This window comes from Perna viridis, chromosome 6 (genome assembly GCF_037379345.1).
Source record: "Perna viridis isolate PV_CMFRI_1.1 ecotype Kerala chromosome 6, ASM3737934v1, whole genome shotgun sequence".
Lineage (NCBI taxonomy): Eukaryota > Metazoa > Mollusca > Bivalvia > Mytilida > Mytilidae > Perna > Perna viridis.
The window spans coordinates 8,768,411-8,791,211 of NC_142450.1; the positions used below are offsets into that span (position 1 = coordinate 8,768,411).

Genomic DNA, 22,801 nt, shown 5'->3' on the forward strand with positions numbered 1-22,801 from the left:
TAGAAAATACAATTTTAGAATCAAATACATGACTGCACCCCATGCTTAAAAAGAATTTAAATTGAATATGATGTGTGGAATCTTCATAAGAGAAAGGTTATGAAGTTCTCCTGTAAAAATGATAGAAACTTCAATTACGAGATCTTAATTACATCAGGGACTTCGACACTCAGACACTATACAGTGAGTGTCTACAATGTATTTAGATGGAAAATTTACTTGTACATGTAGTAATTAATCTATGTATAGAACACTCTTTGCTATTTGGTTATTAATTAGCTAAATTTCTAAAATTTGTTGAAAATAGGTGTCAGTGGTCATCACAACAAAGGTGCATGTTTATTAAAACATTCATAATAATTAACAGATAGGCAAATTACTGGTGACTTATTTCAGTTCATATTTCAGATAGTTATTCCAGTTGTTAAAATTTTTTTTTAGCTGTTTCTGCACAAAATCATACATGTACATGTATTGCACTGTACAATTTTGAATTATTTTTGTATAGTCCAATAACTTGAAAATATTTCAATCTTTCATTCTACTTTATGTAGGAATACTAGTACTAGAATAGTTACTAAGTACATGTAGGAGGTTTTTGTTCAGTTAAATAAAATATTTGTAATTGCTACACAATGTAGAAGATCCATTTTTGCTGTAAGTGGTTTAAGGACTACACTCTTATTACCATAATTTGATATCACATGAGGCATAAAAAGTAGAAAGAAATATATTTATATTAATTAATTAAAACTTTAGAAGATAATAAAGAATGAAATAAATCATTAATATAAAGTTCAGAGTTTAAAATAATATTTATTGGTGTTAAATTTATGAATTTCTTTGATATTTTTGTATATAATTTATACATTTTTCTATAAAAGTTAAAAATATATTAAAATTTTATTATATATTTACATTTTTACAACTTTTTAGTAATTCAATTTGATAATATTCTTACATGTTTTTAAAATCTGTTGTTTTCCATACATAAAATGTATAAAATGTTATCAACTTCACTAATTAATCTCAACAGTTAAATACTTATAAAAACATTTTAATTGTTATAAAATCACCTATTGTTATAATATCTATTGAAATATTTTTGTTGGCATTCCAGGAATTTGTAACATATAAAATGTTGGCATATTTTTGTTGGCATTCCAGGAATATGTAACGTATAAAATGTTGGCATTCGAGGAAGATACCTTTGATATACTTAATCAGTTCAAAGTTTACTAAATTCATTCATTTCTTTGGGGCATTTACTGATCACAAATAAGTATTAAAAATTACCTTTTTTTACAGGTAAATTTTGACATTTTTATTATATTTTTGTGCTTTGAGAACACACCTTTCCTCAGTATTTTCAACAAAGATATGTTAATTTTACAATTTATATAGATAAAATCCTGAATAATTTCAAGTATGCATACACGTACATGTGAGTCAAATGTAAACCATATAGGTTAAAAGTTTACTCTGAGTGGCAGTTATTTTTGTACATTATATAGACTTTGTTAGGAATGACCAGTCCCTGTAATATAAAGCCTTGTATTATGTAGAAAAAAATCTAAATTTTTGCTTATTCAAAATTTCTGACGTACATTAGGAATATACATATGTACATTGTATTTCTCTTCATCAGGGACTATGTAATACTTGGGGCTAATAAAACAGCAACTATATTAAATCCCAGATAATACTAGTAAAATAAAGTCCCTGTATTCATATAGTACAATGTATCTGTACATTTTTGTAACTTTGTTACAGTGAAGTTTGACAATTTTATGCATTTACATCTATGTTTTTTGAAAGATAGACATGAATTTCATCTTTAAAACCTGATCTGGTGCGTGTACAGGGTGTATAGAAATTTCAGTCTAATTTTGTCAGTAGTGACGCAAATCATTGAGTTCTTTTTGTAAAGATTATTGTGAAAATGTCATAGGTATTATACCTTACGTACTAATAATAACAATTTTTATTAAGTTCAAAAATTGAACAGTCTTTCAATAAACCTTATACACTAATGATATTACCTTCACATAAAGGTCCTGGGTAGGTTAGACTCATTCAGGTAGAACACAGGTAAAATTGATATTGAATAAATTTTAAAAGTTTAAAAACTAGTCACCATGTCATTAAATAACTCAAATATGGTCACATTTATGTACCTTTAATTTTTGCCACATACTAATATATATATTTTTGTAAACATTATCAGGATTCTGACTGGAGTTCTGGAACATCAAGATTTGGTAAGTGTTTACACTATGTAGATTTTTATGTGTAATTTATAATTGATTAGTGTTACATTAAGAAAATCCTACAGACTAAGAGTATTTGAATACTTTTCATTATACAATATTGGTTTAAAACTGAACCCTAGCTAAAGGAATACACACATTTGTCCATTGTAGAATTTTGTTTTAAAGTTTAAACCTCCGTATACACATGTGTATGTGTATATGTATAACCATCTTTTTGTGTACATGTAGTTATTCAATATAAGAAAATGAAAATGAAAACATTTATTGCAAATTAACTTATTAAATGTACATATACAAAAAAATTACATTTGTACATGTATGTTGATCATATCAATTATAAGCATCTTCCCCATTACATGTATTTTAAGAATGAAAGATATATGTATCATTCTTTGTTGTTTGAATTAATATGAAATGCATTAGTCATGTTTCACTTTGCTTATGTAATTGAAAAATTTTAGGGCAGTTTTTTTTTTTGTGAAAGCCTTTATACATTCACTCAAGGACATGGAGAATTATCTTTTTACAGGAATCCAAATTCAGTTTCCAAAAGTTGACCATTAAAAACTGAAAAACTTCAATAAAGTAATTATTTTTTTAGCATGCAATTTATATATTTTTCAGAAAAAAAGATCTTTGTAAATAAATATTTAAAAAAAAAAAAAACAAATTTTGGTCACATTGAGCATTAAAGGTGTTTGATTCAAGGGTGTGAATTTTACAAATGTACCAGATGTTTGTGCCAAATGCAGAATGTACATGTATATAAACAGTTTGGTCAAATAGTGTCAATTTCATTTGTTACAATAAAAATATCAAATTATTAACGAGTCATGTGTCAAAAACTGGAGCTAATTTTCAGTATTGATAATTGTAAAATTAAATGCTTTTGTTAAATTTTCATTCATCTGTTTGTTTGTTTGGAGTATTTATTTGACTTTGTCTGATATGATATTGGATTGGCAAAGCCTAAGAACAAATATACAAATATGATTGACATTAATTAGGTAAGATTGTCATTGTATTAATAACAATAAGAATTTTAGAATTTATTTCCACTTTATTTAAATCTGTTAAGTTTACAACATCGATAATTTCTTCTCTAGATAGTATCTGGAAAATAGTTAATAGTGAAAAGACCACAAGAAAAACTTTTTTTATTTTTCTTTGAATTGGTCTGACCCATTCTAATAATGAGATCAATCAAAATCTTAATTTATGATCACTTTGAGATTACAGGTACATTGTACAGTATATCCTACCAAAAAGTCAATTTTGTACAGACCAGAACAAAAACATTTCTATTAGATTTACTCAGATAGTCATCATAAATTCTGCAACTTAAATTACTATATTTGAAGCTGTAATGTCCATCTGAAACATTTTTAAAGGTTAATAATTTCAAGTTTGAAAACAATTGTATGTAAGGAAATAAATTTAATTTCCTTGCATGATATATTATAGGTAAATTTTTTCATGGGGACCGAAAAAACAATGAATGATTTAGAGTGGCCCAATAAAAAGAAAACTTTCAACTAATTACAGCATTTGAAACCTCTTCTCTTCTCACCCACTCAGCATTCAAAGGCAAGTGAAAAAGACATTGGCTAGTGCTAATTATTGAGCACTCGTCAAGGTGGCAAGTAATAATTTCCCAACTAGTATTTAAATGACCCAGAACAATTCAGTTTTATCATTTTTTACAATTCAAAACATTCCTACCAACCTGACACTTAATGTTCAGTGTTTTTGGTGGTACAATGTCTGTACATGTAGCTAGTGAAATTTTATTTTGGTGAGTTGAAATGGTCAGTAACTCACTGATCGGCAGGAAGAATAAAATAAAAGTTTCACACATTGTATTACCTGTTTATCTATACATCTGTTTATTTTTTTGTGTCTAAAAGGCTAGACTATACTGAAATACATGTATGTGTATTATGTGATGGTACATGTAGACAACTTAATGTAAAGTGAAAATGAACATTTTTCTCATTCCAACCCTTCTAAACAACTGGGTAAAAACAAGTCATGTAGATTCTGTGATATTATGTTGACATTAATTGAATTGTGCATTTTTAAAAAAAAACATTTTATGCTTTAAAATAAAATCATTTATTGGGATATGATATTAAAATCAAGTTAATCATAATAATGTATTTCAATAAGTCAAGTATAAAATAACTGTGACAACTGAATTTGTAGGTTTCAATATTTTTTTTAACATCTCCAACATTTTGTTTACTTGTACATGCTATGGAAAGTAGGGCCCAGTTGTTCAGAAGCATAATCCACTGGATGAGTATAGTGTTTAAGTATGTCTTCAGATAAAAATCATGCCAATTGTGATACATGGTTTGAAAGCCTACATATTTTTATTTTTGATATTTTGTTTAAAATTTTATAGTGAACAGAAATTAACATCTGGCTTCTCACATAACCCTTTTTCTTAGGAGATTAAAAAATATTGAATTATATAGAATGTACTGTAGAGTTCAAAGTAAAAGGCAATACACTGAAACACAATGGATACTGTTGGATTTTCAATGTGGATTATCTCCTAAGAGCAGACTGACTGGAATGAATAATAATACATTTCATCATATAGACTTATAAAGCAACTTTGTAACAAAAATAAAAAATATGTACATGTAACTACAGCCTTTTTTGGTGTGTTACAGAATTTGCATGATTCTTACGAAGACTATTACTTAATAAATAAATTGTGGATAAAGTTGTATACAGCAGTTTAAGTTTTGAAAAGTTTGGTCAATAGTTTTTAAGCTGTATTTTACATGCATTTGTAGGAAATTAAGTAAAAGTACAAAGCAACAAGGGTAGGCAGATAAATCTGATCATCTGCTAATTATGACAGTAATAGCCATATGTATGGAAGTTATTTATCAGTCATAGTAGTTATTTATATCTTTAATACTATTTCCTATTTTCAGACTGTTGATTATGGAGGGGTTCTCTACTATCGTTTCCTATTTTCAGTGTGTTGATTATGGAAGGAGTCTCTACTATCGTTTCCTATTTTCAGTCTGTTGATTATGGAAGGGTTCTCTACTATCATTTCCTATTTTCAGTCTGTTGATTATGGAGGGGTTCTCTACTACCATTTTCTATTTTCAGTCTGTTGATTATGGAGAGGTTCTCTACTATCGTTTCCTATTTTCAGTGTGTTGATTATGGAAGGAGTCTCTACTATCGTTTCCTATTTTCAGTTTGTCAATTATGGAGGGGTTCTCTACTATCGTTTCCTATTTTCAGTCTGTTGATTATGGAGGGATTCTCTACTATTGTTTTCTATATTCAGTATGTTGATTATGAGAAGGGTGCTCGTGCTGTTAACAGGATGTTTATGCTTCCTACGAGCCCTTCCCTTAGAGACTGAAGATGGACATTACATGAACAAATTCCTGGTTGAGTTACACAAAAGAGAGACTGCTGCAGCCTTAGCTGGAGACCTTGGATTTGAAATTGAGGATGATGTAATTTCTTAGCTGATTTTTACTGCATATTTAAAAAAATCTAATTTCAGTTTAAAGGTCAACAATGACATTAAATAGGAATTAATTATGCTAACATAGTGGGCAGTAAATGCTGCATGCACTTTCATAGATACACATTTCAATGTTTCAACAATTAAATATAAAGTGCATCTAAATTATGTTTTTCAATATGTACACAGACTATATTAACCATTGACTAAGACAGATTGAATTGAACTTCAAGATCTGAACTTGTATGTAAAACTACAGATTTCCACACATATAGAAATCATAGAAATTTTTCACGTACATGTATTAGAAATTATTTCTACAGTGTGGCAATGTATGTTATTGTTTGTTTTACATTGTAGCTAGAGGACCTAGGATTCCATGTATTAACACATAGGGATGTAAGTTCCCGATCTAAGAGAAGTGCAGAGCATCACATCCAGAAACTGTTAGCTGACTCGAGGGTTTGTATCTTATAAATTATTATATCCCCACTCATTAGAATAGGGGCTTAAACATTTCTGTAGCATATTTCTCAGCTTTTATTGGGATGCTTAGAAACTTGTTAAATTGCTTTTGAATGATGACTTGTACTAATATAATGAGTTGTATATCATATATTTGTTTGAGTTTTGCCAAACACCAACTTCTTATTTAATGGAATATCTACTTTGTAGATTTACAATTAAACATGATACTTGATAAATTTTCATCAACTTCTACAGTACAATAATTTAATATTTAGAACACAACTTGAATTTGAAGAGTTTAATTTCATCTGATAATTTGAATATTGATGGACCACAACTCCTGTCATAACTTAATAAAAATAACATCTGAAACAAAGTTTTGGTCCCATTTTTCCCAAATTTTCTAATTTTTAGTAACAGGTTAAATTATGATAGGATTTTTTTTATTTCTTTTATAATTATTGTTCCCCCTTAATACTCTAGACTTATATTTGGAACAAGCGGTGCATGATTAGCTCAACCTGGAACTTTGTGATTGGTCTAAAATAATGTTATCGTTAGCTTTTAATCTGTTACTATATTTTTGTCATTGAGATATTAAAATATAAAGTAAGGTTCTTTGTATTTAATTTTTTTTCCACATACAATTAAAAAAGTAAATACCAGTTGTAATTTCTTCAGACTGAGAAATTATAAATATTTTGATCAACATCACTATAGATAGTACACAAGCTGAGTTGTTAACCTGTATCGGTTCTTTGTACTATCTTTAAATTTTGGCTGCAAAATACGCTAGATTGATTGTGAATCTTTCCATTGTAATTATGATAAAACTACTCAATGTTCAGGATTATGCAGACCATTTTCATAAATTCTGCAACATATACAGATTGTCTTAAAGTAGCATATACAGATCTTCCCCAGGAGAGTTTGCCACTAAGTGTCCTACCTTTTGAATTCAATGTGTCAATTGAACAAAAAAAAATGTAGCACTCCACATAAGAATCATGCAAAATGTGATTCATGGTTGGAAAGCCTACATATTTTTAGTTCAGTTATTTTGTTTAAAATGTCATTGTTAAGGGAAAGAAACGTGACTTTTCATATAACCCATGTTCATAGGAGATAAAAATTATATAGAATGTACTATATAATTTAAAATTAAGGGAGATAACTCTGTACATGAAACTGAAAGACAATAGAAACTATTGGATTTTCTATGTGGATTGTCTCCTTATAGCAGACAGATTGGAATGAATAATTTTACATTTTATCATACAGATCTATAAAGCAACTTTATCATATTAAAAAGTAAAATTATGTAGCTTTTTTTAGGTGTATCAAATTTTTACAGAATTTGCATGAATCTTACAAAGACTGCTACTTAAATAACATCATTCACTTCTTTGGTTATGATGATATTTTTACACAGGTGAAATTTGCCAAGCAAGAAAAAGAATTGATTCGTGTGAGAAGGGAGATAATTCATGATAAACAAAATGAATTGAAAGTAGAAAAGATAATAGACAATTCCATTTACTATCGATCAGCAACTCCTAGGCTGGTGAGAAAGGATGGTATTCCTAATCCTTCCATAGAATTCAATGATCCTTTCTATCCAGACCAATGGTATACTGTAAGTATAATAGTCTTATCAGATAACCTAGCCATAGAAGAAAAATTCAGTTCATTTTTTCTGGTTGCAGCTTTTCATCAAAGCAAAGAATGTTAGAGTCAAAATTATGTATAAAAGTGAAGGAGTGTTTCTTCTAGCACTATTATGATTAAGTCGTTAATTTCTTAAAAATTCAAAGGTGTGCATTTGGTCAAAACTTATGATGTTATGACACAAGGGGTTTAATTCATTGCAGGTTTGATGTCCAGAACCCCCAGATTTCTGATTTTTAAAATTTAATTTATCTAGGCCCTGGACCTTCTATACTTTACATTAACTCTTATTAAGGATCTTTCACTCTCTTCTGGTGGACCTTGCATTTTGGATAAGTTCAGGACCTTTCATTCTTGAAAGTATGTTTGAACCCTTGCTTTTTTTTGTTTTTAATGAAATCAAACACAGTACAGTAATGCTCTGGTTCTGAAATTCAGTCTTGTACAAATTAAAGTCTGTTTTGTATTGTTTTTGATATGCTTCCCATATATCATGGTGACCCCAAAAAGTAATAAAAGGGGTATTTGTAGCACAACAATGGCCAGACTGGAGGAGTACCTGATGTTGACATGAATGTCATTATTGCTTGGAAGATGGGTTATACTGGTGTCAATATCAATGTCTGTATCCTTGATGATGGAGTTGACCACACCCACAAAGATATTAAAGATAATTATGTAAGTAAAAAAATACATTGTGCTTTTATGTATGTGCACTGTGGAGAATCAATCTGTGTCTTTACAGCAAATATCTTTTAGATTTTATGCTTTGATGTTTTAGTGAGCCATAAAAATATACATGCTCCATTGATTGTAACAAAAAAATATCCAAACACCGTCATTTTTTGGGGGGAAAGATTTTAAAATAAATGTTAATGAAATGATGTCTATTTAAAAGGTGAAACTATGCATTCATATTTAAGAGGTGTAGTCAATCTTCAAACAGAGAATTATAACCAAAGATAAGATAAAAAAAAAGGAGTAAATAAAAAGATTAAGTAAATATTGAATGAACAAGACTATATGTATACTGCATCCTTGATGAAAGATGTGGTATTTTACTTCAAATGTATCAAAAATTACTCAAAGGAAACCAGTAGTGTTTTTAATTATTGTAATTTTCCATTCATCTTTATTAAGATTTTGTAAATAGATGACAAATTTGCATAGTATACATTGTGCTGTTTGTTTTCAGAGGGCTGATTTGAGTGCAGATTTGAATGATAAACATGATGATGACCCAATGCCAGACATGTCCAACACTGATAACAGGTAAGATGTCTTAAATTCTGTGCAAAATGCAGAGTTTCTGAGGAATCATGAAAGTGCTATTTGCTGAAGCAAGAGTTTGCTTAATAAATGCCTTTAATTCAACTTCAAATTTTTTTTGTTTGTTAAAAATTCTTTTGAAATGGATGACTACATAACATAGGTCCATATCTGTTGACAAGAATGGGTAACACTCAGGTTACATTTCAAATTTGCTTTGAACACATAAAAACACAAAAATTGGTTGTTAGGATATAAAAAAAAAAAACATACAAAAATTTGATGTGTAAAGTTCCTCTTCTTGAAATGATTCCTGACATACAGGTAGTAATTTCTAAAAATAAAACACATTGATTATAAAAATACTCATTCTGTACAAAATAAGAGCTAAAATATTTTTGTATTCAATGAAGAATATTAATACTTATGATGTCTACCATATTGCCATGCTACAGCTGGATAGAACAGGTAAAGTTTTTAAAGCATGTATGGAATAAAACATTTGCATGTTAAAATCTAGAATTGTTATGTCTCTTTGTTTTATCATTTTTTTACTTCATTTTAATTTTAGTTAATTTTTTTTTTATTTTTTTATTACCTCATCACATATGCAAGTCCTGTAAGTCTTTGAGTGACCTTTGAAGACCTTTAGTTCAGGCCAGTAAATTCATTGCCAAACTTGTGAACTATCAATAGTTTCAACAAAAATGTTCACTGAAGGCTTGCGAAATTTCTTAAAGCCAGTTGTACTGAAAATCTTTACTTCAAGCCTATAATTTCATCATGTAGACTGGCTTCCATGTAAAGAAAAAATGCTTTAACTTGTGAGTGTTGAAAGAGCTTCTGTTTCATCATAATCTTGTCTTATCAGCTTTTTGTTTTGTTGTGTATAGCTGAAGTTTCTTTGTTAATATTTTTGTCTTAATTTAGTGTAATTTTCTCTATTAAGAGAAGTATTTGCTGCTATTGAATGTTTGCATGGTAAAACAGGACGTATTAATTATATGCCTCTCTTAAGTTTTACATTTTCTAGAATTTTAAAAGAGAATGGAGTGTGAAAACTTGATTTATAATGTTTGTACACAGTTACTGATAATAAAACTCCATGTAAATCATCATCATTACTATATTATAAAGAATGAATGCATGTACTTGATACTTGATTGTTTCCAGGGGCTTACTTGGCAAACTATATTTTTGTAAATCATTTTAAAATGAAAACAATGTATTATTTGAGTAGTTTTTTACATAGTTTATTATGGTTGTATGGTTGTATTTCCTTTTTAACACATTTTTACTTCACTAATTTCATTATAAAATGGTTGTAGACATTTTCTGAAAAATTTGTAAATAGTTTTAATTAATTACCTGCAAATGTTGTAAGCTTCAAATTAATTGTTTTAAAATATGAGATTTTTTTTATTCCAGCCATGGAACAAGATGTGCAGGAGAGATAGTGGCAAAGGCTAATAATGGTGTCTGTGGTGTAGGAATAGCTTATGATGCTAAAATTGGGGGTAAGTAAAAATTATATAAATCCTACCTTGGGTGATATTTTTCTAAAAGAGAGAGAGAGTTGAATAGGTTACATCAGGCAAAAACCTGAAAATGGTTTGTTATCTATGAAACTTCCGCAAACCTGCATTGAAGGATCTTCAAAGTCTATGTCATGGATCCTGAGTGGCGCAGTATTAAGCTTTGTTACAACAGTTGACAATCTCTGGTATATTCATAAATCACATTCATTTATATGAAATTTTAAGAAAATGAGGTAAAATTATTGTTGAAATAAATCATTCTTAGTACTATGACCATACTTAAAGGAGTGGAATAGCCAATACTACTGTAATATATTAAATTAGTTCGATAAGTCTGCTTCAGTAATGTTTATATCTCTTTGACAAGGTTTTTAAATAAGTTCAAAATTGATATGGAAATTACGAGTAGTCACTAATTGACAATTTCAGGTATAAGAATACTTGATGGTCCTATTTCCGACAGCTTAGAAGCAAGAGGTTTAAACTTTAAAAACCAGGAAATACACTTGTACAGTGCATCCTGGGGACCAAGGGATGATGGTCAAACAATGGAAGCACCAGGAGAGGCAACCATTAGGGCAGTGAAGAAGGGTGTCAAAGAGGTCAGTTATTTAAATAAACACCACAAAACATCTGTTTACTTGTTGTTCCAACCTCCATCTGTAGACAGTTGTTGAAGATCTGCTATAGTGCCATTCAATAATAAATATTAGTTTGTACAGAAAAGTAAGCCATGGTTATGTGTCATGAATCAGAGTTTCATTGGTTCATTTATGTAGATGTATGTTAATTGCCTGTTAATGTTCTTGTCAAGAAAAAATATGCCACATTATAGTCCATCAACTTGTTGAGTTCTTTTCTTTTTTGTCTTTCAAATGCTTGCAAGAATAAAAAATTGTTTTACAGGGTCGCGGAGGTAAAGGTAACATATTTGTGTGGGCTTCTGGTAATGGTGGTGCTGAAGATGATGATTGTAACTGTGATGGGTATGTTGGAATGAAGGAAGCCATATCTGTTGGAAGTATTACAGATCGGGGATTGATTCCATATTTCATGGAGGAATGTCCATCGACTTTTGCTGTTGTTCCTAGTGGTGGTGATACATTAGAGGATATTAGATTGAGTGACCAGCGGGGCAATGTCGCTGGGAATGATAAGCCAAAAATTAAAGTGGTTAGTGAATTAAACAGAGATTGTTTGCTTTTAAATTTGAAAGGGTGTTATTGTGTTTTTAAACATACAATTCTAATCGCCAATGAGAATTGTTTTAAAGTTGGTATATAAAAATAGAGATCTCAATCCATTTTAACTAAAACACCATTGTTATAAGTACTTGTGACTTACCATATATCAGTCGATCCGCGTATAAGTTGGAACCCCCTTCTCGGACCAGAAATTCTGGAATCTAGCCTTGACCCGCTTATAAGGCTGACTGAACTTGGACTGATTTTTTACAGGTACAACAATCAGTGAAATTGTAAGGAAGGACACAATTTTTGGTGGAAAATGTGAAGAATGATCATGTGTTTGTTTTTTGTTTTTTTTTTTTTTTTTGTGCTGTGGAAGTTTTTACATCCAGGGCGTACATTTATGTCCGATCAACATAAACATGTATATGTCTTTTTTATATTTTTTATTTTAAATCAAATTACTCTGTACATATTTGAAATGATGTCATCACTACAGAAGTTTTATGGTCGTCATCATGAACTCATGGATCATTATCGTGTATCCATCTGCACCATGAAAACTGATTTATTCAACGGGTCATAGTTTTCCTTTCCTCATTTGTCTACCCCTGACTTGACTTTTTATGAGCAACTCAGCAGGTGTTTCTAGAAAAGCAGAGGGCGCTTACCCTGCTGGTGCATCTGGTCCATGCTCCCAGTTTTTTGTGGTCATTTGCTTTTGTTACTTTGTATGCATGATTTTAGTTACTTTATGTTCTTTGTTGTGTATGTCTGTTTTCCATGTCTGGTCTTTGTCCCTGGATAACATTCTTTTGATAACCGCTATAACCTTGGTTCCCTTGATTACTCTTACATAATAGATATAACAAGCAATTTGAGTTGTCATCATTCTTCAATGTTTACCGGTGACCCAGGCAAACGTGACCGCCATTTTTACGATTATTTGTTTATACAACTAATGACCAGATTAGAATAAGTAAAAACTAAGAACTGTGAAGAACAATTTTTTAATGGAAACTTGGACACCTATTGAGGTCAAAGGATTTTAATAAATTAATTACCCATTACTGTGATTAAAGGGTTGATTGCTCATTAATGTTATAACACCTTTTTACCCGGTAATCATCTTTCATTGTTTTCTTTTCAATCATGTCCATCAAGGCGGTTCTCTTTGACATATACACCGTGCCTATTATTGTTATATTGTTATGAAATTACCAATAAAGATAATGTTAAAGTCTTTTTATTACAATTTAAAATCAAATTTTAATTATTTCTTAGCATTGCTAATATTACATGTAGACTATGGTACATGTTTCATGCCATATTTTTGGTATTCGGATATATTCAACAACCATGTGACATACAAGTGAAAATAACAAACACAAGAAGCTATACAAATTTTATTAAAGATAGTTTGGTTGTAAGGCATAATAAAAATAAAACTGCAAATATTCATTTATTTCATCACTTTATAAGCATACACAACAATAACAAATACGACATATAGGTCGACCAATTAGAATTTTTAACCCACAGCCGAGATCTCGCTTATAAGTTGGAACCCCTCTTAGCAACTCAAAATTTGCTCCGCCAAAAATCTGACTTATACGCGAGTATATACGGTATATTAAAAATATTGGTTTTCCCTTTTTTTTTTTTAGATCTACTTAAATATATGGGCTTTGCTTCATTCAAAAACCAACCTTTAATACTGTGATAAAGAAAATTATAGACATGAAGCACTGTAAATCAATTATTGCATGTATAAAAAATACAATTTAAATTTATATAATAAATATTAGGGACAATTCTGCTTGATCTGTATTAAAATTCTAAACTGCTTTTTTTATTTTCATATCGCTTTTCTTACAGTGATAATTAAAGCATTGGAATAACTTGCAAATTTACAATGCATTTGCTATGAAGATCAAATGTCATATTTGTATCAACGTTTCTGAGAACATGAACAATCATATGTTGTTACCTTATTATTTTCTGTTTGATATTCTATTATAGGAATGAATCATTGAATGTTCTCTGTGAAATAGTAAAATATTGGTTATTCATATGTGGTAGAAATTCAGTTATTAAATTTCACTCTCTGACTTTCTTCCACCCAAATATCTCAGTGCTTTACTCATGTGACTGAAGCTTAATTTGACTTCACTGATTTCGAATATCAGTCACAAAATTTAAGTTTTCTTTGCAACCATTAAATTTTTTAGAAAACATATCTAATGAATTGGATAAGTTCCATACACTCATTAAATATTGGCATTCTTTGGCACTTGTCTTTATATTTTGTTTCATATTTCTTTCTTTCCAATCAACTATCCTACTTTAGATTGTTAAGACTTAATAAATTTGAATGTTCATGTACATATTTGGATGTTAGTTTAAAAAAAAATAACAGACAATTTACAGAAAACTTGATGTTAAACACATCACTTAAATATTCTTTTTCTTTTGTTTTCAGGTAACAACTGATGTAGATAATGGATGCATCGAGAACTTTGTAGGAACTTCAGCTGCTGCACCCCTAGCTGCTGGGTGTATAGCCCTAGTTCTAGATGCCAAGTAAGTTGTTCAGATGTCGTTAATTTGCTTTCCCCGTTCATATTGTCTGAATCTGAAAATATTGGTTATTAAAGAGTAATCAAGGGAACCAAGGTTATAGTGGTAATCAAATGGATGTAATGTAAACTTAGGTTTATAGGCTTTATCTTTCTTAGCAAAAAAGCTCAAATTAGAGCATGGCTACAACTAGTGTGGAAATCTCTAAGATAATATGCCTGAGGTTAGAGGAGTGTAAAATGAATGAGAACAAAATTTTATTGTACGGAAGTGGTATGGCATGAAGAGAATGTGAATCTCCATAATTTTTTCTAAAAACTAAAATGAAGTCATGAATGTAAAAACCTTCCAAAACAGCTAAAAAGGATCAAAATTACCTAAAACATTTTATTTATGTAAATGACACATCACATTCAATGTCTTCCCTTTTACTTTCATCTGTAGATTAATTCTAAAGACAAGTTATATAGACAATAACAGTGCACTGACTTGGAAACTGATGATGCGGCTTAGAGCTGCAGGAATATGCAAGGCTGTGCAGAGCATTTTCACCAGTTCGAGCCAAATTCGTATATCGAAGTTTTTGTCAAATCAGTGCACTATTATTGTTTTTTACTGCAACAAAATGAAAAATGACATTTTAATCAAGGAAAATGTTTTCATTCCAAATGGACTTCAATACAATGTCACACAACAGATAAGTTATATTTAGTGACTGTTTATCATTGGTAAATTAACTGTCAGTGCATTTTGACTGATCAAATAGAAACGATTGCAGAATAATTTAAAATAAACCTGTCATAATTGTTCAATATGATATCTAGATGTGCAAAAACTTGGATTTTTCATACACTTAATTAAAGGAAAGCGAAAAAGATTCATATGTTTCAGTATTAAAACAAACTTTTTTTATGACTTGTACATTTGGTATTTTAAGTGAAACTTTGACCTATAGAGATGTACAACACATAGTAGCTAAAGGCTCCAGGATACCAGCAGTAACAAATGATTGGATTGTTAATGGTGGAGGCTTTCATCGTAGTCAGAAGTTTGGATTTGGTGTAATGGATTGTTCCTTGATGGTAGAACTGGCACTCAACTGGGACCATGTTGGTGATGAAGTCATTTGTGAATCTCATCCTGTTGATGTCAATAAGTGAGTGCTTCTAGCTTTGTATTTAGCAGTGATTTAGGTAGCGCTCATCATTTTCGCCATTTACGAAAGGATTTCATAAATGACGAAAAGTTTTAGATCGTTTTCGTTACTTAAAATTTGAAAAGTGTATAAAAAAATTCCATTCAAAAAGTATTTCAGATAAATTTTCATCACCTTAAATAAAAATGTTGTTAAATACTGTCACTCGAAAGTTACATAATTTCACCTGGCCTTACGCTCTGACAAGTTTATGACCCCAAGCTTGGTAATTACCTGGTCAACCAGGTGTGAAATACATTCTATTGTTGTTAACCTGGCATCCCTGATTTGTGCATGGTTAATAATCCTTTAAAATAACAACAATTTATTAATCGTTTGATTATTAGAACCATAAAAGATAATCCCAGGGTTCTCACTCAACTTCAGCTGGTCGTTTTCGACCGCCGAAAAAAAACCTCAAGTTGACTCAAGACATTTCTGCTTTACGTTTTAAAATGTAACTTATATATATGTCCTTATTTTAAGGATTAGTCGTGTTAAACAATTTTGATTTTTAATGGATACCGACCGATTTTACTCCCATATAAAAACAAACCCTTCACAAACCTCGCAACATATATAGCTATCTATTTTTAGAAATTTAAATGCACACAAAAAACAATGTCTCCTATGTGTGACTGCTCATCTCATGGATTTCAATTAATTTTAACACAATAGCGGACAGTTAGGAAGTATGAATCAACGATAAATATTTATTTTACAATTGTCTTTTCTTCTTGAAATGAAATCACATTGATTACGAACATCTTCAATTCTACTCATGATCTGGGGTCAAAGGTTACTAAAAAATTACCACCCAGCAGTAAGATATCACGCAGCAACCGCTTACAGAGTGCAACATTCTACAGTTGACTATGCCAATGTGGCCAACCTCCTTTCTATCTGTCTAGTTTCTACATTATCTTCTGGTGACTGAGAGGGGATTTAGTAGGTACTATCTGATCAAGACCTATCTTAGGAACAGGCTCAAGGTTTCATCAATCAATTCTCTTCTAAAGATCTGTCTCCATCCTTCTGATTTGAGGAGTTTCACAAAATGTAGGTTGAAGAGGCTTTTGAGGTGTGGTGCTTGGGAAAGGACAGGAGGATTTTTTCTTGTTAGTTGAGTGTCAGGTCATGCCATAATAGTAGCTTATGTCAAATAGTAGCTATTTTTAGACTGAATGCATCAAAGCTTTGTCATGAGGTAAAAAAAAATTTCTATTTTGCTATTTTTCTAATAGTAACTATTTTATTTTATTAAAGAACATATATGTTTTCTTGTAGAAAATAATAGTTTTTTTTGTTGTAATATTTATTGTATTTATTGTTATGCCTGAATATGTAAACTTCAAATGAATATATTAAGAGTGTTTATGTCTTTAGTTTATGATACTACTGACTATTTACCAAATTCTGCTGCCAATAATATGTCGTTCGTGCTCTACGCAAAAGTGACTAAAGCCCTCAAAATCCTAGCTAAAACCCAGATTCAGTTCAAACATTTATGTTACTTGAATTTCAACCTTTTTGCTTGTTATATAAAGTGGGGGAGATTATAGTGATGGGGTGTCCTTCCTTCCTTCCTACTCAAAGGGATACCCACCTCTCATTCATTACCCCTACAACACTATGGAATTTTATAAAAAATTCCATTTTCTATTGTGCACCTCCAATTTTAGATCTTGATTTTAATCAATTTTGAGGTCAAAAGTTGCATGTTATCAAACTGGTGAATGAATTGTATCTGGTTTTTTCTAGTTTATCTGTTTATTCTTGCTACTTATCAAATATGCTGGACCCTTACCCTACCAGTGCACCTGGTCCATGCTTCCAGTTTTTGGTGGAGTCTGCTGAGTCTCATTTACTTTTGTTACTTTGATGTATTATTTAAGTAATTTTGTGTTTATATGAGTGAAATTCATTACATTACGAAATATCATTACAACTTTCCTTTTATAAATAATTTTATGTTTATATGAATGAAAATCACTTCATTATGAAATATCATCACAACTTTCCTCACTTATTCAGTAACTTTCCTTTATATCCGAAGGGAGTATTGATGTAAGTTTTCACTTTGTTTTTATTTTCAGGGATGTACCAGCCAATAGTTGTGTTACTGAGTATATTGATATGTCCCCTTGTCAAACTGATCCAAGCAGACATATAGAAAACCTGGAACACTCTAGACTGTATATTGAAATAGACAGCCAGAGACGTGGGGATGTCAGTATTATGCTGACCTCACCATATGGTACAATGTCTGAAATGCTTTCAACCAGGAAGAATGATAACTCTGGTGAAAGTATTAAATTTGAGTTTTCATCTCTAAACAACTGGGGAGAAAATATTGTTGGGGATGAAAAATGGAAGCTTGAAGTGTGTGACAACTCAAAGAAGGAGAGAAATCATGTCAAGTTTAACAAGTAAGTAACCATTGTGTTTAATATGTATGGAATCTGTTTTTTTTTTTTTTTTTCTGTTCATATTTGCCCTATTTCCTCAGACAAGCTATATTGACCATGTATTATTTCCTTAAACAAGCTGTATTCAGAGTATTGGGCCAGTATCATTTCTCAGACATGCTGTATTGGCCCTGTTTTATTTCCTTGGACAAGCTGTTTTGGCCCTGTATTGGGCCTGTATTATTTCCTCAGACAAGCTGTATTGGGCATGTATTATTTCTTCAGACAAGCTGTATTCGGCATGTATTATTTCTGCAGACAAGCTGTAATGGGTCTGTATTATCTCTCCAGACAAGCTGTATGGGACCTTAACATTACCTCATCTCAATAGTGCTATCCTCTATCCAGTACAATTTTCTTTGGACATTAAATACATAATATAAAAAAAAAAAAACATTACAAAGTTCATTCCATAGAATTCATTTTTGACACTTGTTGCCAAAGTTTGTATTGAGAATAATATTTTTGTTAGTGTCCATATCTCTCTTTGATCATAAACACCAAAATCTAAGTTCATTCTGAATATGAAAAATGATTAATATTACTTGTGACAATAGTTGCCTTGAATAAACTATTTCTAAACTGTAGTTTAATGCCAACATTGAGGTTATTTGAATATATTGCTGTACTAACTAGATTTCTTGTGTATACACTTAGATTGTAAACCACACATTACAACAGACTGATTCAACATCAGATGGCAAATTTAAACAGTTGACTACTGTTTACCCAATCTATGGTGACAAAACACAGTTGTCATAGTTATGTGACATATGTTTATTTTTATCTAATTTAGTCCCTAGTATTATTAGCGACTTTTAGCACTCGTAATTTCAGTACTTTACATTCGCATATGATTTGCATAATTACTACACCACATTGTGCTGCTGATCGGTGCCATGTTTACAATCATAACTTCATAGTTCTAGCTTCATAGAGATCAAAATGTATCTCTTAAATATCAAACGCATGTGTTATTTGTGTTTTTTGCTTATATGAGAATGGGAAGTTTATCTAATATTCTAGCAGAAGTCAACCCAATTTTGGAGCATATCCTATTCGTGCAATTTCCGATGTTGAAAGCAAGCTAAAATCAGTGGCATAGCATATTTGACATTTAGCGACTTTGAAGTCTTTGATATATTTAGAATTGTGTACTAGTACTATATTAATTATGAACAGAAATTGAAACAAAAACAAAAAAATGACAGAGTTACCTCAAGATACTGCAAGAATTAGAAAATTTATCAATGAAATACACATATATATATCTATAAAATAATTAATAATTCAAGGTAGATTTTTCATGTTACATGTATATAATATATGCAAATTCAATCTAAAGTTTGAGTTTCAATTCTTCATGTATATTCTTTGAATACATGAAATTATTATATTTCAGATACAAACTGATTTTAAGTGGCACAGCCGATAAAAAAAATAAGCGTAGTACAACTTCTTTCCAACCAAGTGAAGCTGCTATTGCTGAAATGAAAGAGTTAGAAATAAAGCGTGGAAGGAGAATCAGTATAAAGAGAAATGCTGAAGTGGATGAGAAGGAATCCCATCAAAACAAGGAGAAAAGTACTGAAGAGAGACAGCAACAAGAATATCTTAAAGGTGTTATTCATGATGTTTCTTCCTACCTTCAGCAAAAGGGGTTCGAAGAAAACCATATTCTTGATATATTAAATAATGGGATGGCTGCAAGTTCAGAGGTCAAAAAAGGTGATAAGTCAAAAAAAGGTCTCAGTCAGAGGGCATTTGGAGAGGACAATATTGATCATGATAAGTTTATAGATGGTATGTCTCGAGCTGTAGGGGATATATTTGAAAAGAGAAGATTAGAAAAACAAAGACAAAATAAAAACAGAGAAAAGGTCAGAGAAGAGATGGAAAAGGAAAAGGCAATAGAAAGAAGAAAACAGATGCTGAAAAGGCTTGAAAATGAGAAGAGAGCAGAAGAGCTAAAAACCAAAGAGAGAATAGCAGAGGCAATGAAAGCTAGTGAAGTGATGAAAGAAATGATGGAAAGAGAAAGACAGGAAAAATTGAAGGAAAAACAGGTAGAGCGAGAGAAGGAAGAAAGAGAAAACATGGCTGCAAGGTATATAGAGAGATATCTTGATAATGATGAAGATACCTCTCCAGAGGAAATAGATAAAATAATTAGAGAAGTCAGAAAAATCCTTCAGAAAAGGAAATAATGTTAGGAAGAAAAGCATTGGAAATCTGTACCAAATGAGGAAATGTTTTTTTTTTTCTTTTCAAATGTACTACGCATTTAAGTCTTTTTTGGTGATTGTTTATTTTAATGTTCTGTAATATATCTAGTAAATTGGTCTCAAAGGTGGTAGGTTTATAAATACCCACTCATTATAGCAAATTATGTTTTTATTCTAAAATCTCATTATGGATTTCTTTTTTTAAGGTAGAAAACGAAACTTTTTGAAAATAAGTTAATACATAATGACCAAGTCAAAGAAAAAAAATAGCTATCATCATTTTTGAAGCATGTTAAGACAGAATTCTATTGGGAAGTGTCCCCATTCTAAGAATTCATAGAATACAATATTTACCAGCATGAGTAGCAGTGATTTTTTTTTTCTTTGAAAATTTATTGGTATAAATTATTCTATTATGCTGAAAAAGGATATAAATGGCACACAAGATGAACAGCTTTTGAGAAAATAAGTGAATTAAGGGGTTAGTATTAATACTGATGTACATTTTGACATGGTGTATAAAATGTTGTCACAACAATTGTTTAATTACTATGTAACTTGTTGAGTGTTCAGTTTCTTAAGGAGAGGTTCAATTTAACTGTAAAATGTATAATCCAGGGATAATTGTTGTATTGTGCTTTTTTAGCTTAAAGTTCAGAATTTTAATTGGGAGCTGCCCATGTTTTGTGTCATTTTAAGCCTTGATGTTTTACTGTCTGTTTGAATGGACAATTATATCATCAGTTTTTTTATACATTTATAATATAGTTAATATTGACTTACTCTCTATGAAATCCACCTATTTTTGTTTATATTTTTTTACTTTTATATTGATGGAATTCTTATTGATCATTGAAATCTTAATCATAGGACAAAGAAATGTCCTGGTGACAACCACATTCCTCTTTCATTAAAAAGTGCAATATTTATACTTAAGTTTAATCAATTTATCATATGATAACTGTAAACATATTAATTTTTGCAGTGTACTAATTTTCGCTATTTTCGTGATGGACTGAAAAACACATAAAACAGTACTCTTGAAATTGTTTTAACACAATGTACCACTAATCATTTTTTGAAACACAAAAATTTATACCCCCAAATATGGCAACTTGACAGAATCTGCAATTATAGGAAACCACGAAAAGTAATTTGTTTGCAGAATCCTAATTTGATTTCTCTTTTCTGGTCTCCTTTAATTCATTTTCCCCTGGTACTTACTCGTTTCTGGTCTCCTTTAATTCATTTTCCCCTGGTACTTACTCGTTTCTGGTCTCCATTCATTTTCCCCTGGTACTTACTCGTTTCTGGTCTCCTTTCATTTTCCCCTGGTACTTACTCGTTTCTGGTCTCCTTTAATTCATTTTCCCCTGGTACTTACTCGTTTCTGGTCTCCATTCATTTTCCACTGGTACTTACTCGTTTCTGGTCTCCTTTAATTCATTTTCCACTGGTACTTACTCGTTTCTGGTCTCCTTTCATTTTCCCCTGGTACTTTACTCGTTTCTGGTCTCCTTTAATTCATTTTCCCCTGGTACTTACTCGTTTCTGGTCTCCTCTTATTTTCCCCTGGTACTTACTCGTTTCTGGTCTCCTCTTATTTTCCCCTGGTACTTACTCGTTTCTGGTCTCCTTTCATTTTCCCCTGGTACTTTACTCGTTAAGTTGAGACTAGTGGAGTAAGTTTAGTATTTATAGAACAACAGATGTGATTTTTTTATGTAATTTCTCATGAGGAAAATTAAGATATTTTATATAGCTGTTACAGATTGTTGATATATAAATGTTGAACATTTGGATTTTTTTCTTTTCAATAATAAAACCTTTTTTTCTTTGACTTTAGAGTTATTTTTTGGATGGTTTTTTGTCCATAGAAAAGAATTCATGACTTAATGCTAAAATAAAGCCATCTAAACACAAATCAATTGTTAGCTTGGCCAATATGGATCCACTGCAACATATGGTGTTAATACCAATAACTTTTAAAATGTTAACAGTCTTTGAAAAAAATCAAACAATGGTTATTAAATTCATAAATGGCATTACCATTATATAACTTTAACCTGTTTAATTTTTGAGCCTGTTTTAGTTCCTGGAAAATGTTCCAATGTTCTCTTAATTAAAAGAGCCATTACTCCATATCCTATGCAGATGGTAAGCATTTGGACAGACATCCTTGGTTGCAGTTTTACTGTAGAAAAATTCACAACAGTGTCGTTAATGCCCTCCAGTGTACAATCAAGCACCACTTATCAGTTAGTTCGATCTAATTTCTTTCGTTACAAGATTCAAGATTTTCAAGATTTTATTGATACACTCAGGCAGAATACACTGCAACAAGAGGCTAATCAAACATAATACATATACAAAATGGCAAACAAAGACAAAGTGGTACATGCTATTACATAAGAAGCATATGACA

General features: G+C 30.6%; 1 protein-coding gene across 2 annotated transcripts; it reads left to right on the plus strand.

Moving 5' to 3' along the window:
• Positions 1 to 2,103: 2,103 nt before the first annotated feature.
• LOC148613531 (neuroendocrine convertase 2-like) lies at positions 2,104 to 22,216 on the plus strand. 2 transcript variants are annotated; one of them, XM_088586886.1, is made up of 13 exons: positions 2,104 to 2,261; positions 5,593 to 5,767; positions 6,139 to 6,240; positions 7,679 to 7,882; positions 8,446 to 8,592; positions 9,110 to 9,186; positions 10,612 to 10,700; positions 11,151 to 11,323; positions 11,628 to 11,894; positions 14,391 to 14,491; positions 15,426 to 15,644; positions 17,780 to 18,112; positions 19,554 to 22,216. In XM_088586886.1, exons 2-13 carry the CDS (start codon positions 5,594 to 5,596, stop codon positions 20,356 to 20,358), a joined length of 2,691 nt encoding a protein of 896 aa, XP_088443012.1. In that variant the 5' UTR covers positions 2,104 to 2,261; position 5,593; the 3' UTR covers positions 20,359 to 22,216. The 2 variants fall into 2 exon arrangements, with proteins under 2 accessions (XP_088443012.1, XP_088443013.1); XM_088586887.1 differs by lacking the exon at positions 2,104 to 2,261 and adding an exon at positions 3,263 to 3,280.
• The last annotated feature ends 585 nt before the right edge of the window (positions 22,217 to 22,801 follow it).

Coding starts and splice junctions, on each gene's coding strand:
- LOC148613531 (XM_088586886.1), top strand. CDS start 5,594: ATGTTGATTATGAGAAGGGTGCTCGTGCTGTTAACAGGATGTTTATGC. Junction 8,593..9,109: donor AAGATATTAAAGATAATTAT/GTAAGTAAAAAA, acceptor GTTTGTTTTCAG/AGGGCTGATTTGAGTGCAGA. Junction 18,113..19,553: donor AATCATGTCAAGTTTAACAA/GTAAGTAACCAT, acceptor ATTATATTTCAG/ATACAAACTGATTTTAAGTG.